The sequence below is a fragment of the Camellia sinensis genome, chromosome 8 (genome assembly GCF_055761805.1).
Source record: "Camellia sinensis isolate YWXY chromosome 8, ASM5576180v1, whole genome shotgun sequence".
NCBI lineage: Eukaryota > Viridiplantae > Streptophyta > Magnoliopsida > Ericales > Theaceae > Camellia > Camellia sinensis.
In genome coordinates, this window is record NC_138968.1 from 111813666 (window position 1) to 111830198 (window position 16533).

A 16533-nucleotide genomic window follows, 5' to 3' on the forward strand; every position below is an offset into this window, starting at 1 on the left:
TTTCGCGCCGCCACGAGACGCGAGCTAATTTTACACTCCTATTAATGTAGATGTTAACATGTCAATGTGAATGTGAAATAGTTAAAAAAGATCATATGAGAACAGAACACACTAAACGCATCGAACAATAAAGGGCATGCAAGAAAACCACAGTATATTAGTGGAATTCCTTTTCCACCACCTTTCTTTCTTTTCAGATTTCATGATTACACAACAAGAGTTTATCAATTTTCAGATGTATTGTAATTCACATACATATATCTACATGATCAATAAATGAAACCCAAATATAAGGTTCTCATTCAGTTGTTTCAGGTTCTCGAATGACAGCTAAGAAATTCTCACCAAACCAAACCAAACCAATGTTATTATTTTATACCAATAAGAATCAATTAAATCAGAGTACAAAAAGGGACAATATGACAATAGTCAGATAGTAATTACTATTACATGGTAACAAAAGGCATAGTTTTAAATGTAAAAGTTACACCATGCAAACAACTAGGGGATTCCAGAGCCGGTATAGAAAACCCACTGAAAAAAGCACTAATTACTTATACCAGTTTAGCCTCACCTGATGAAATTCTTATATGGTCCAAGTTCAACAAACGTCTGAAGACTCGGTCTCTTGTGCACGTGGGCCTGTTAACACAACGCCAAAGTTTCTAGTAGCCATAAACTCTGCGTGAGCTGAAAGATCAGAATCCTGTGACTTCGAAGATAGCAATAGCTGCTGATACATTTTTAGTTTTTCAGTGTTATCCATTTCAATTGAGGTACTGACATTAAAACTTAGTGATTTACATGCATTCCCAGCTATCCAGCAATCCACTTCCAAACACCACCAGAACTCTTCCCCTGAACAGTTGAAGCAAGCTCCATATCACGTTCGAATGCAGACTTTTGTCTCCTGAGTAGTTGTACCTCTTCTTCTATGGATGGCAATGACTCCAGCATCTTCTGTAGCTCTGCAATCTGTGCCTGAAGGCAACATAACCAAAGAAAAATTCAACAATTCTTGAAATGAAAGTTCGATAACAGAGAAAACCCCAGATCATTCTCCACAGAGAAAATGTCAAACAAAAAATATACTAGTGGAAAAGCGAGAAGAATAAAAAATAAACCTCCAGTTTAGCACATCTTGATCTCTCAGCCACTAGTTGACCTTGAACTGACTGAAGTTCCTAGAGAAAATGAGTAAAAATGATGAATAGTTTGACAATTGATTGATTTGTTACAACATGAGAAATTTAAAATATTAAGCATACTTTAAAAAAATCAGTATAAGTACTAGTAGTTTCGTCAATCTTTCCCTTGAGACTTGAATTTTCTGCTCTGACTTCTTCCAGGGCTGACTCCAACACCTTCTTTTCTTCTCTAACTGTATTGACTTCAATTGAAAGATCACGTTGAGAGCCATTTGCTTGGACTACCTTAATGATTGAATCCTCTGTTTCAGACAAGTCTAACTTCCCAGATGTGGTTAGGGCATATGCAGCAGTAACAGAGGCTGCGGCTGCCGCAGCTGCTGGTGACTGAAAAATTTTGGGATGTGGAGAATCGCTTGGTTTGGGTCTCATAACATATACCTAGAATGTCAGGGAAAGCACAAAAACCATATTAAAGTTTAGGTTGTAATATAAGAAAGTGAATCAATGCATAAGGCAAGGCAACTGTTAGGTCTCTCCTTGTTGCCAATTCCGCGAACAAACTTGAGTTAAATGCATGTAATTTTCCTATTGTTTTTGGTCTTCCCGCTTGAGTGGGCAAAGATGCGCTCAAGCGGAGTTTGTGCCTCCTCAGTAGTTTTGGCTTGTCTATAAAAATACTGAGAGGCGTGTTTTTCCGCTCGAGCGTGAGTTTTAGTACTCAAGCGTAGACCTATTTAATCGCACGCATTTTAGTGACTCCGCTCAAGCGGCAAGTCCTGCGCTTGAGCGGGGATCGCGGCCCTGTTTGCTTTAAAAGTTGAGATCAATCTGTTTTTAGGGTTAATGCTTCCAGATCTGTTTTGAGGACTCTAGGGTTTTCTTCTGGAGCTATTTTGCTAGTTTTCTTTGATGTCTGGTTGGGTATTAAACTCATGGTTTGAAGAGTGTACATCAAAAAGGTGATTGTTTTATTCAACAAGAGTGTTCTTCGATGGAATCCAGAGATTCAAACGTGGAGTTTTCGAAGGAGTTTGATGTTGTGCGCAGTTGTTGACTCGACAATGGATGTTATGGATTCAACATCATTCTAATCAATTCCGAGACGAGATACAGATTGTTGAAATTGCGTTTGGGTTTGTTTTGGTAAATTTGTATTCTTTCTTACTTTCATAGTGGATTGATTTGTGGCATTTCGCCCGTGGTTTTTTAATCACAATTGGAGGTGCTCCAATTGTGGTTTTTCCACGTAAAAATCATTTGTGTCGATTTAATCACTTCCGTATGTGCTAGATAATTTAGATTGTTAGTTTTAAATTGTTTGGGAATTGATACAATTAATCTTGATCTAATCACAATTCACTTAGGTTTTTCAACAATAAACTATGCTGGAAATCAAGGATAATAATAACCATTAGGAAGCATAGGTTCAAAAAAACAAATGTGTTATTTATTGTGAAAAAAGTACAGAAAACAATGGGACGCCAGGCTACACATCAAGTCAGTGTACAATTAAGAACCTTGCAGAAATTATTTATTTTAACACCAAAAATGAAACAAAGCATGTAAAAGGTTTAGTAATACTTCAAAAGTAGTGCTTTCTTTAAGTAGGATCAACATGAATTTTATTTTAAATTCTTTGGGGAGAGAGGGGGTTAAAGTATCTGACCTAAGTCATATAATTCTCAAGAGATGAGAAGAAAGCATAGCCAGAAACTGTAAAAGTTAGTCTTGATGATGAACATGCTACCCACAACCACAAGTAGGAAGTTGATTCTGTTCAACTCAGAGCCACAGACAAGATTTCGTATTTGCATGGTATAGCAAGATGCAACCCGAGTCAATTTGTACCAGAATCTCATCAATGGTGATCAAAAAAAAAAAAAAAAAACATTATGCGCAGGTCGGCGCAGTGCAGCAATTCTTTGGTAAATTTGTTAGGCTTTGTTCTGTATCATTTTTCCTAGACAAATATAAACATATAGAATATATGCATGAACACAGAGAGATACAGACTATAGACAAAAATTGTAGAGAAAGAGCAGTGTCCCAGTGACCAAGTCTTGGGTTCATGGAAGCATTTTGACCAATGAGGTCTTTCAAAAGAGTGCTAATTGCTATCTTTCTCCTCATTGGTGCATTATGTGTAAGGGAGAGAAGGAGAGTCTGAATCATCTTTTTTTGCACTGTCCAGTGGCTAGAAGTTTGTGACAACAGTTTTTTGCTTGGGTGGCTCCTGAATCAGGTAGTTCAATGCTCTCTATTGATTTTCGATTCTTCAGCCTAAACAAAAGGCAAAGGTGTTGGGGCTTTGTGCAGTTTTTGCTCTATTCTGGGTCATATGGTTGGAAAGGAATGCGAGGATATTCGAGGACAAAAGTACTAACGCATTTCAATGTGGGAGAAAATCAGATTTCTAGCATCTTTTTGGGCTTCAGTTGCTCCCCCATCTAGGGGAATTCCGCTTTTTTTTTCTTTTTTTTTTCTCTAGCGATTGGAAGTCCATATACGATTTGTAGATTTTTTGGTTTTCACTTTTGAGGGCTTCTTGTCCTCCTTTGTATTTCTTTTTTCTCCATTTTAATAAAATTCTTCTTTTGTTGCTAATCAAACAAAAAAAGGGGGTAGTGACGGAGGTCTATCAAGTCAAGTCCATGGTGAGAGTTGAGCTTAGGACGTAAGTTTAACTCTAGAGCCTCAGACCAACTTTGCTTCACCCATCCAAGTAACTTTGAACATGATTATGAATGTATTACCTCAAAAAAATAAATGGATAAAAGAAAGCTCAGGTACGAAAGATACCTCATTGTTATATTTTCCATTGTAGCCTCCAAATGCAATCAGAATCTTCTCTCCATCTAATAATACTGACGAAACACTGAGTCCCTGCGTCCAATGCACATGTATAAATTTTATATTAAAATGTATCATATATGCATGCATGTGGCATGGAAGTAGAGCAGAAAGGTCTGAAATAAAACCAAATGACCAAAATAAAAATCTATTAAACAAAAAGAGAATGCACTCTTCAGCTAGCCTTATACTACACCCAAAAAAAAAAAAGTAACAAACATCGTGTTACAGATAATTCAATTATTTTTCCAGATGACAGACTTGACAGGTTTAACTTGTAATGCAAGGCAGTGACATGACAGCATGTGGCGGCTAAGGTCCAATATTATGTCCAAACAAATAACAAAACTTGAACCTCTCTCTCTCTCTCTTTCTCTAAAGTCAGTTTTTTAGCATTTCCTTTTTGTTTAACAAAGCTTTCTAAGATTTCAAAATCAGATCAAAAATTTTGGAGCAGGTAAAATGAGTAGCTCAAATTTGTAAATAGACCACTATGTGCCACTTCGTTATGAGTAGGGGTGTAAAAATGGCTCGGGCTGGCCCGCCGTCGGGCCTAGCGGGCTCCCGCAAAAAATGGGGCAGGCCCGGGGAGTACTCGGCCAGGTGGGGCCTGACCATTTTTTTTTTTATTTTTTTATTTTTTTTCCCCACCAAAATAACTTAGAAATGATAGTAGGCCTCAAGCAGGCCAGGCCTTGGAGTGGGCCTTGATTGGGTCAGTGGGCGGGGCTAGGGCCGGGCTCACGGGCAAGGCCGGGCCTAGCCTCAAAACAGATGGCCCAGGCTCAGGCCTAGGGTCTCGGATTGGGCTTGAGCCGCGGGCAGGCCAGTCCACAAGGCAATCTTCGGGTGGGCCACAAGCCAATGGGCCGACTTTACACCCCTAGTTATGAGAAGGATAACAGTAGAAGTTACTTAAGCTGTGCAGGGATATGACACCCATAAAGAAAACAATGGGAAAAACAGTTTGACAGAATATCACAGTATAAATTTTGATGGGCAACTAACTTTAAGGTTACAATTAAGAATGTAATAGTCAGCATCTCAAACTTAAGAAGAGGTAGAGTGCAATTACTAGATGCTCATTATAATACATAGTTATGATTTCAAATTTATTCAACAAGAATTTATGGCCTAAAACTGTCACATATTTACCTTAAGGTATTATTTGATGCTTCTATTATTACTTAGGTACACCGTATTGTTAAAAGAAAATCCCAAAAGATTTATTTTTTTTGAAACAAAAAGGGAAAGAGAGTAACCTCACTGGCTAGTGGATCTCTTCCCTCTACGCTTGTTAACACCGACATAACAAGCTTAGACATATTTAGCACAAGGGTTTCCGGGGCACCTGCAGACAGAAGTAGTACGCCGATGAAGTAACTAATGTAGCCAAGAAGAAAGCATAATCACATCAAATGCCCAAATAAATAAATAAACATTTTGTTTAAAAAAAATCACAAATTTATACATACCGCTTCTATTATCACCACCACCAACAATATACCAGTTTTCATCAATGGTGATACTAGCATGACCAGCCCTTGGGGTCACCATATCACCTTGAATTTGTGGTTGGGACCACTCCATCTGCAATACACGAAACAAGCTAATATGTGAAGTAAAACAAAAACATTTTAGAAATAAACTGTTAAAATCCACCTACTCTCCACCTACTTCACCCACTTAAACCTACTCCACTAAACCTAACCCACTACACCACTACCACCTCACCTACTCCACTAAACCTAACCCACTACACCACTACCACCTCCACTTCACCTACTCCTTACCTACTACACACTCACCCTCTTCTATATATAGGAATCATGAATCATTGTAATATATATAACAATTACAAACATCAATCAATAATACATACATTTTAACATGGTATCAGAGCAAGGTTGAGAATTTAGTGATTCCGCTTCACCGGCGGACGGCAGCCTCGCCTTGGCCGTCCGCCGGACAAACCCACAATTTCTAATTCTCTCTCTCCTTCCTCAACAAACTGATTCGTCACCCAACCCGTGAAGCAACGGTCCAGATTCATCCAAAACCCATCTCAGTCTACGTTTCAAGACTCACCCTCGGCCTGCGATTTCTTCATTCAAAGCCTAGTCGTCGGAGTCGCTACAACTTCAGAGACGACGATGACAATATCCGAAAGAGAAAAGAAAATCAAGAAGGTCGCATACATCTGTTGAAAAGCAGGGGTCAACACATTCTCACCAACCCACGAGTTCTCGACTCCTTCGTACGAAAATCTGATATAAAATCGACCGATACGGTGCTTGAAATCAGACCCGGCACAGGAAATCTCACTCTCAAGCTCCTCGAAGCTGCCCAGAAGGTCGTAGCGGTCGAAATTGACAAGCGAATGGTGGAGATTCTCCACAGTCGCGTTGCAGAGAATGGGTTTGGGGACCGACTTACTGTTATATGCGGTGATGCGTTGAAAACAGAATTTCCAAGGTTTGATCTTGTTGTGGCCAACATTCCTTATGGAATATCTTCGCCTCTGGTGGCTAAGTTGGTGTTTGGGTCGCACCCATTTCGGAGCGCAACGCTTCTCCTTCAGAAAGAATTTGCAAGAAGGCTATTGGCTAATCCTGGAGACTCCGAGTTCAACCGTTTAGCTATAAATGTGAAGCTTGTCGCTGATGTGAAATTTATTATGGATGTAAGCAAGAGAGACTTTGTACCCATTCCAAAAGTTGATTCGTCTGTCGTTAAAATCTGGCCTAAAGCTGAAATTCCTGATGTGAATCTTCACGAGTGGTGGGCTTTCACAAGAACATGCTTTTTTCTCTCTCCCACTTTTCTTTTTCCACCACCCACACCACACCATCCCTTTCTTTTCTTTTCTTTATTCTCCACTCACAAAACATTATCATCACCTTTTGCACCTCACCCGTTGCTCCACTTTCTTTCTTTTCTTTTATTTTCTTTATTTATTTATTTATTTTATTATTAAAAAAAAAAAAAAAAAAAAAAAAAAAAAAACACGGAGGAAGAAGACGAACTGCAAACTCATTTTATTCATATCGGGCCTCACCCCGATCACCATTTTACACACAAAAAAAAAAAAAAAAAAAAAAAAAAAATACAAACAAAACAACCACACCCACAGTGGGATTTTTCTTTTCCTTCTCTATTCTACTGCAGGTCTCTTCTTCTTACTTTTATCTTGGGCGTCCCGTGCCAGTCCGGTCTCCGTGTTTCCTTGTCCACCGAGCACGTTCATGCCCCCATACTCCTCCACTGCAGCATATGGAGGACCTCCAAATCGGAACATCACGGTGGCCTTCCGCTTCAGCTCCTTGTTTTCTGCCCTTAGCACGCTTATCTCTGCTCGCGCATCCTTATACATGCGTTGGAGCAGAGCCAGCTGGGAGTTTAACTGCTGCACCTCATTTGCCCTACTCTGCAGCCGGTTCGACAAGTTTGTGACCGCCGTCATGCTTTCCACACATGCCTTCAACGTATACTGATTGGCCTCCACATCCGACAGCACTGCCATTCTTTGCTCCACAGACCGCATCGGAAAGTTCAACGGAGCAAACTCCGGGGCACTTGGTTGAGGTTCCAGTGCCACCGCTCCAGTAATCTCTCTTGTTGACTCGTTGAGGTCGGGAAAGAGGGTGAGCAGACCGCGGGAAGACGAAGCCATTTTCTGGGCAACAAAGTGTTACAGACTATTTTCTGGGCAACAGAGTATTACAGACTATCTCTCCCTGCAAACGGAACTATCTTTCTCAGCAACACGAAGGATTTTTCAGAGGTTTCTCTCAGTTTTTCTCTGCCTCAGCCTCTGCCTTCGTCTTGGTTAAATAGCCGAGGCAGCCACGCGCATCGCGCGCCTCTTGACGTCCGACAAACTGGCACGCCTTTTCATGGCACATCCTTTGATAAAGTGGGCGCGCCTTTTGAGGGCGCGACTTTTGAGGGCTCACTATATATATCCATATATATCTATATTTGGGCAGCCTATATACACCATCATACAGTGTATTTTTTAAGGGTCCGACAAGACTCTGTAAACTGTCCCGACATTGATTCCGGTTAGTTCCTTTATTGGTCCGACAAGACTCTGTAAACTGTCCCAACATAGATTCCGGTTAGTTTCTACAAGGGTCCGACAAGACTCTGTAAACTGTCCCGACATTGATTCCGGTTAGCTCTTTTATGGGTCCGACAAGACTCTGTAAACTGTCTCGACATAGATTCCGGTTAGTTTCTACAAGGGTCCGACAAGACTCTGTAAACTGTCCCGACATAGATTTCGGTTAGTTTCTACAAGGGTCCGACAAGACTCTGTAAACTGTCCCGACATTGATTCCGGTTAGTTACTACAACGGTCCGACATGACCCCGTAAACTGTCTTCTACAACGGTCCGACATGACCCCATAAACTGTCTTCTACATCGGTCTGACACGACCACACAGTGTCTGCTACAACGGTCCGACATGACCCCATAAACTGTCTTCTACATCGGTCTGACACCGCCATCCAGTGTCCTCTACACCGTTATGACACCACCATACAGTGTCCTCTACAACGTTATGACACCCCCATACAGTGTCCTCTACAACGTTATGACACCACCATCCAGTGTCTTCACCAATGGTCTGACACGACCATACAGTGTCACCTATCCTCTTTTATTTTTATGTATTTTCTTATTTTGTTACTCTCTCCAAACTCAAGTTGGTTAGTTCCTATCCCCCTTGAGTTTGCGGGGGGCTGTTAAAATCCACCTACTCTCCACCTACTTCACCCACTTAAACCTACTCCACTAAACCTAACCCACTACACCACTACCACCTCACCTACTCCACTAAACCTAACCCACTACACCACTACCACCTCCACTTCACCTACTCCTTACCTACTACACACTCACCCTCTTCTATATATAGGAATCATGAATCATTGTAATATATATAACAATTACAAACATCAATCAATAATACATACATTTTAACATAAACAGCATTATTTAGCAATCAACAACTTATTTTGATAGACTTCATTCAGTCTAGAAAGGATTATGTTTCAAGTTCTTCCATTCAGTTATCCCTATCAGGGGAATGACTCATCTTTTGTCCCACAATTTATCATGATCATCCTCCATTGCAGATCTAATAATGAATTTGCCAACAACTAAGTTCACGAAAGACATAATCCATCATAGCCTCTATAATGAGTAAATGGCAGAATTCTTCATTAACACATCCTTTCTCCTGGAGATCTTATATAAACCAGTGACCTCAACCTCTTTAATAAGACAGCACTGAATAGTGCATTTAACTCAGCAATGACAGCATTAACCCCTTTTGGGACAATACAGCGCCAACACAACAAAAAATGTAGAATTAAAGCAGAGTTTGTTCCCTGCAACAGTCTTAACAACGCTGGGAACTGAAATACGCTATTTGCAAGTGTCCCTACAGAAGTACGCTGTTTGCATGTTACCAAAAATTTTCCACCAAGATCAGTGACCCTACCACATCCCTTGGAACCAACACCACAAATAGAGTAAGACCTCTACACTGATGTATATCATAATTCATATATCTTGTTTGATCAAGAAGACCTTAAATTTCAAGTTGGAGAGAAGGTATTTCAGTAATTGATCTAAATAACAGCTTTGCAACTGAAAGGTGATAACTTCCAAAGAGAAAATAAGAGCAGGAAGTAATAAGCAGCCTACTAAGTGAAGCCAGAAAAAATATAAATCATTATCGAAAAAGTCCAATTCATAAACTTTATCAGAAAGCATGAGCAAGATACTTGAGGCCCATCATTGTAAAAATCATAAGCACATCTCAGTAGTACATGTTCCATTTCAATGGATACGAGTGTATTATCTAGCATACAAAATGAAGATAGGAATCTATGTAATGTTGAAAGCAATCCTCAATCCAGGTATCATAACAGAACTGAAAAATGTCAACATTCAACTTAAATGCTTAACAGCCAAAAGTTCATGTTGGTATGAACAAAATGATATCTCAAAAGAATAAACACTTACAGTCTGCAAGTCCAGTACATGAACATCGTTGAAAAAGATAGAATGGGAACAGCCTCCAAAAATTAGAAGGTAACGCTCAGCATTCACTGCAGCTGTGTGATCAAATCTGGGAGCTGGAGGTGTCTGCCTATGAAAGCACAACAAAGTGATAAAGAACTCTAGACCAAAGCACCATATTAGCTGCCTATAAAAGTAATACAGATACATACGTAGTTTCCAAAACATCCCAAACCATTGTTTCCAGATCAAGAACATGGACATCATTCAACAGCCGCCTCAGCCTGTCTTCTCCGCCAAACATTATCAGTCTAGAACCAACCAGTGTTACAGACTGCCCCCCACGAGCTACCTAGAGTATAAACCAAAAGCAACCAACCAAAACACATAAGCTAATCTTCATTCCCCTACTCATATGATGTGAACAAAAATAACTTCAGGCACCAATTCTCCAGGCTACTAAAATAGCCAACAGCTAACAAAGTGAACTGTAGAAACAATGTCCAAGAATAGAAATCTAGTCAGTTACCGGAACTCTTCCAGATGTCTCCACAATGCCACAGTGGTATGATTCCAGATCAATGAATCTCACTACAGGAAGTCAGTTAACGAGGAAAAAGGTTCAAATGAACATAAACTAAGCTTCGTCTCCAATACGGAAATGGCTCTCAAGAAAACAAACCTGTTACACTATCAAAAATATTCTTTGAATGCCCTCCAACAAGAAGAAGTTTGTTTCCCCACTTAAACTGCCAATAGGAAGTACACAGATAAACAAATATATTTTTTTGGGGATAAGTTATGGACAAACAAATTAGCTAAGTGATCAGTAAAAATCAAGCAGAACTACTTTGTGAACAAATGACAATCAGATGAAACTATATAGAAAAAGGAATGGAAAAAATTCTGCACCATTATCTTACCATACTGTGGCCAGATGTTGCTGGAAGAATTTCCTGTGAGACACTGTCTTTAGTTTCATCAGCATTTGATTCAGTGCTCAGTTTCAGAGTAGACCATGCCAAATTTTTAAGATTGAACACCTGTAAAGATAGCCAATTATCACAGGAGAAAAAAAGCTTTAACATGTAGAAGTATATGGGAATTTACAGTACCTGAACATCTGATAGGTACCGACCATTTCGACTTCCACCAGAAAGGTATAATTTTTCATCAACCACAGCTGTTGCATGCTACAGTCCAAGAACAAAAATGCAATAGTAAGTTGCTGGCCCAAAAATAATAGCAGAAATAAATAAAAAAATCGCACCTGAGGAAAAAAATAATGATTATCAGATTCAAAATGGTTTTAACTTTTAAAGAAAAGGCAATTAATCTACTTATTTTGATCCAAAGCTCCAATGGGGTAAAAACAGAGAAAGGATAAATGGTGTTAAAATATAAGACAAAGCTTAGATGGTCGTGGATGGATAGTGCTACCCCAGAATGAATATAACCTTGTAGCGAGCTGATGGTCGTGGACCAGACACAGATAGTGCTACCCAGTGATCATAGGTTAACTCCAAATGCCAATTGCTACTTTCAGCTCCCATACCCGTTTTTCAGAGGTCCTGATATTGACACAAAATTGAGTTAGAATAATTATGTTTCAAATGCATATACATGACACAAACGACGAAGCATTGGAGCATCTTAATTGCCAGATGAACTTGTATTATTAGTGCATATACATCACTACCACTAGGATAAGAAATGGATGGATCTGAGAGGAAATAGAGGTAATGTAAGAAAAACAAGATAACAATCCAAAATGGTTGGTCATGTACAACAATCATAAATGGATCAACCCAAATGAAACTATGAAGTGGTGCCAAAAAGGTCACAAGAACACTATTCCATGGCCATGGGAAATAACAATAAAGCCAGTGGCATAGCCCCAAACACATCCAAATAAGAAAAAAAGATTGTTGGACCATACCATTCTATAAGGTAGCGTTTGGTTCACTAGAATGGAATAGAACAATCAACATCAAAATATCCATTCCCATGTTCAGTTGACTAAAAAAATAATTGAAAATGCATTGCAATTAGAATCATCATTCACTATTATAGTAAAGGAATGATCATTCATAGACTAGCCCGAGGAATAACCATTCCATTTCATCCCATTCCAGTGCACCGAATAGAGCATAAGGATTTAAGGAATTCAGCATGGAGCCAGAAGTGGGGTTTGAAGATGATGGGTATAGATATAGCTATCCGTTTTGCGCCAATAACTACTAGTCCAAATTCATATACAAACTAAACCAGTGTTTGGTTTAGTTTGATGAAGAATTAGAAAATTTTATTGAAAAAGTAGTAACAAACTTCATATAATGCAAAATCAATGTCCACATTAGTCCAAAAACATTAATGGAAAATCCAATTATTTTCTTCTCTGCTGCCAAGATCCTAAATTCAAAACTTTAATTTCGTTTCTTTCCTCCATTTTCTTAGCAACCAGTCAACCGAAACGATTAAAAAAAAAAGGGCAAATTACAAACACCACCTCAAGGTTTGGTAAAAATATAGAATCCGTGAGGTTTGAATAATTACATCCCGCCCTGAGGTTTATATTTTCATATTTTTATACAGACTTCCCTTTAATTTTTCCTAATTTGTTATGAAAATTTGACCGTCAGGAGGGGGCAATTTGTAATTTCCCAAACCTAGGAAATCTGTAACCTCGAGGGTGTTTGTAATTTGCCCTTAAAAAAACGGTAGATAGAGATCCTAATCCAACCATTTCTTCAAAATTCAAACATTATCGACTCCTTTTGTTAAACACTAACACCGTTATTATCGAATTCAACACAAATTAATTGAGACTGAAATTAAAGTGTAAACCATAACGTTCCCATCAAGTTGGATACAATACAAACAAAATTCAATACAAAAAATCGAAGAAACAGAGTGCGAGACCTGAAATAATTTTGGGCGAAGAGCTGTTTGCGTGGCCAGATCAGATCGAGATTTCTCGCCTGAGAATCGGATCGGAACAAGAGAGAGAGAGAGAGCAATGTGGACAGATCGGACGGTGTTCGTTACCGGAATTCGGGGAGAGAGAGGATCTCGGCCGTCGATCTGGATTATGTGTTGTGAAAAAGACAAGAGACCAAAAAAGCTGAGTCGTCTTTATAATTTGGTTGTCTCTCTCTCTCTCTAATTAATTGCTAGTAGAAGTAGTAACGCACGGTAACTCCAATGTGAAAATTAAGTGACATTCTGTGAAATTATTAACAAGTTAATTTTTAAATTTTTTTAATTTTTTTTTGACTAAAAAATAGTTTTTTTTAGCAAAAGAAGTCAAAAAAAATCTAAAAAAACTATTTTTTTATCAATTTTGCAAAATACCACTAAGGGACGAGATACATCTAGTCTTTCGATAAAACGTTGTTGTATGATGATAGGTGAGTATTAAAGTGATTTTATTTCTGCCACTAATTTTATCTTTTTATACCTTCTGGCTCATTACATCATTAAAAAAATATTATTTTTATTACATCTATTATATTATCAAAACTAACCTTAAATTAAAAAAATTTCAAAACCCTTTCAGTTTTGTCTCTTTACATTGATAATTTTTCGTAATACAATGCTAAAGAAATTATAATTACTCCAGTGTCGTACTATCAGACAAACTTTTTTTTTTTTTCTAGTCATTTGTTGTCGTTCGATTTCATAATTTTACTCTACTTTAACAAGAAATTAGTTGAATCACATTTGTAAAGTGTATGTTCGGTGATACATTGCTATACAAATTAGATTATTTTAGTGTCATCTTGCCGAAATAAAATAAATTTGTCCAGTCACTTGTCGCTTTGCGTGCACTATAGATTGTCTTCATTATTGTCATATTAAAGACATTCTTAGTTTCAATGTAATCAATATCTCTTTTAGTCACACCATACCTTTTGACATATCAACTAATAAAGATATTTCCTCCTTAGGTAATCTACCAACAAATAAATGTCCTTCAAGATATTCAACAGCATGATTATATTTGCATTACTACATTAATAGAAACATAATCCTTCTACGCAAAAAAATAAAATATATAAATATAAAAAAAATGAAATTAAAAATGCATGGTAATAAGTAATGACCGAACAAATTTAAAACGTTCAGCCTTGGGTTACTGGAAATATATCTTTTATTCGGCAATAGATTACCGGACATATATTTTTTGTTTGGCAATATGATTTCAAATTATTTTATTTTGTTCGATTTTGACACATCAAACAAAAGTCGAAGAACTCTCTTAAAAAATAAAACAAAAGCTTACCAAACAAATAAATAAAAAAAACTCACAATTTCACTTCTTTTTCTTTTTTACACTCCTTCACAACCATTTCTTCATCCATTTCTTTCTTCTATGATCAAAACACTATAATTTTTACTTTTTAAAAAGAGATATATAGTAGAGGAAAAAAACTAGTAAGGGAAGAAGAGCAGTAGGGATTGAAGAGCAATGGGAGTAACGAAATAAATATATTTAATTTTAGTCTTTTATTCTTAAAAGTAATTCACATCTGAGTAACATTTAAAAAATAAAAATAAAATATAAAAAAAATAAAATCTCATATGAAATGTGTAAAGAGGTAAACTAATGGTGTAAGTACAATCACTCGAGTATTATATCAATTATTAGAATAAATTCCAAATACACCCCTAATATTTGTTTAAAATACGACTTATCCATTTAATTTGAAAAATTATAAATATCCACTTGTTAGAATTGTTTATTCAGTAGAATGAAAGTGTTCTCTTATACAGTAATGAAATTATATAAACTATTAATTAAAATATATTTTCAACATCATTAAAAACTTTATGGCATCATTAAAAATTATTAATTGATTTAATAATTTATAATGCGTTATTTGTTATGAAATTAAAATTTTTAAGGACAAAATATAATTTTTAAAATTATAAAAGACAATTCATATTTTAATCAAATCTCAAATGATATATTTGTAATTTATCATTATTATTAATTAAAATATAAAATGGAGACAAAACCATGTTAGGAGGAAGGAAAAAAAAGAAAACAACAACAACAATGCACACTTTACTCATATGAAATATTTTGTAGATTTCTTGATAGCTCCTACCATGAGCATTGACATAATCACTTTGACATTTATAATATATTTAATATTTTTTTTCCAGTGGTACACATTTATTATCACACGATCTGCCATTTTTAAATTAAAAATTACATAAATGTATCTATTTTTAAATTACATAAATGTAAGATTAGTTTATTAAAGAGAACTTAGAGTATATGATTCTATCGTGATACTTGTGTAATTTAAATAAATAAAATTAAAATAAAATATTTAACATATAGTGTATGCTACTGAAGTGGTGAGAGTCCTTTTCATTAAACTTAAAATCTAAGATTCAAGTTTACTCATCTTAACTTTTTCTTTTTTTCTTTTTTATATTTTAAATAGAAAAATAAAGAACACATGATATAAGGAGAAACCTTGGACACTAATGTTATGCTTGGTTGGGAGATTTGAAAATGGATTTGACAAAGAAAAGAAAAAAGGAAAAAGATGTGTGAAACTAAGTAAAATATACATATATTTTATTCACATTTCACCTTCCTTTTCTATTTTTCTTTTTAAATCCCTTCTTAAATCTCCTAATCAAATACAGTATAAGTGAATTATTCACTTTATATAATAGCATAGAAGATAGTGTGGATATATTTTATTCACATTTCACTAACATTTTCTATTTTTCTTTTTAAATCTCTTAACCAAATACAATATAAATGAATTATTCACTTTATATAATAGTATAGAAGATAGTATGGATATATGAGATAGGATAGGATAGGATAGGATAGGACTAGAGATTTTTTTGAGAGGGAGGATCCCAGCATGAAAATCAAGGAATGAGCTAATTAATAAACATCATGGTAGTAGATTTCTCAGTTCAAATATATATTGAATCCTCTTAACTTATTTATAAAAAATTAATCACTGGTATTTTGAAAATACATTTATTCCCATTATGTTAGCATTACAAGCATAGATGGAGGGATATTATCGTCATATTGAATTTATTTTAATACAAAGACATTAAAAGGTGGTTTGGAATGATCTAAATAAGTGTATTTTTTGACTTTTTGTGAAATCAGCAGTGATTTAGACCCTCTCAAACTTCAACCCCCACCACCCCACACACACATGGCGGGTGGTGATTGGAGGAGGAAAAAAAAAAGAAAAAGAAAAAGTGACCAATCAAAAAAAAAGGGGGTCAAAAGGAGATAGGAGAAAGGAGATCCCAATCTTTATTCTTGTGAAATATAAGTTGGGTATAGATTGGGTTTAAAGTGATGTGATAGAAAGATGATGTAAGTTAAATAGGATGATATAACTTAAATAAGATAGTGATTTTTTAATTTTTTTAAAATACCCCAAACAAGGCCTAAGTTGTTCTCAAATTTTTACTCCGCTTGCCTGTGTTTTTTGTTGGCTCAT

General features: G+C 36.5%; 1 protein-coding gene and 1 pseudogene across 4 annotated transcripts; one reads left to right on the forward strand and one right to left on the reverse strand.

Moving 5' to 3' along the window:
• Positions 1-338: 338 nt before the first annotated feature.
• LOC114294298 (acyl-CoA-binding domain-containing protein 4) lies at positions 339-15087 on the reverse strand. 3 transcript variants are annotated; one of them, XM_082883127.1, is made up of 14 exons: positions 12959-15087; positions 11494-11607; positions 11152-11229; positions 10960-11079; positions 10719-10785; positions 10566-10627; positions 10249-10388; positions 10040-10166; positions 5477-5591; positions 5264-5352; positions 3951-4034; positions 1269-1589; positions 1125-1184; positions 339-981 (listed from the first exon to the last, which is right to left on the reverse strand). In XM_082883127.1, exons 2-14 carry the CDS (start codon positions 11587-11589, stop codon positions 817-819), a joined length of 1524 nt encoding a protein of 507 aa, XP_082739253.1. In that variant the 5' UTR covers positions 11590-11607; positions 12959-15087; the 3' UTR covers positions 339-816. The 3 variants fall into 3 exon arrangements, with proteins under 3 accessions (XP_082739253.1, XP_082739256.1, XP_082739255.1); XM_082883130.1 differs by having other exon boundaries at positions 1292-1589; positions 12959-13478; XM_082883129.1 differs by lacking the exon at positions 12959-15087 and adding an exon at positions 11976-11999.
• Positions 5989-7007, forward strand: LOC145797437 (ribosomal RNA small subunit methyltransferase, mitochondrial pseudogene; annotated as a pseudogene). The gene has a single exon (XR_014339000.1). The product of XR_014339000.1 is annotated as a ribosomal RNA small subunit methyltransferase, mitochondrial pseudogene (transcript).
• Positions 15088-16533: the final 1446 nt, after the last annotated feature.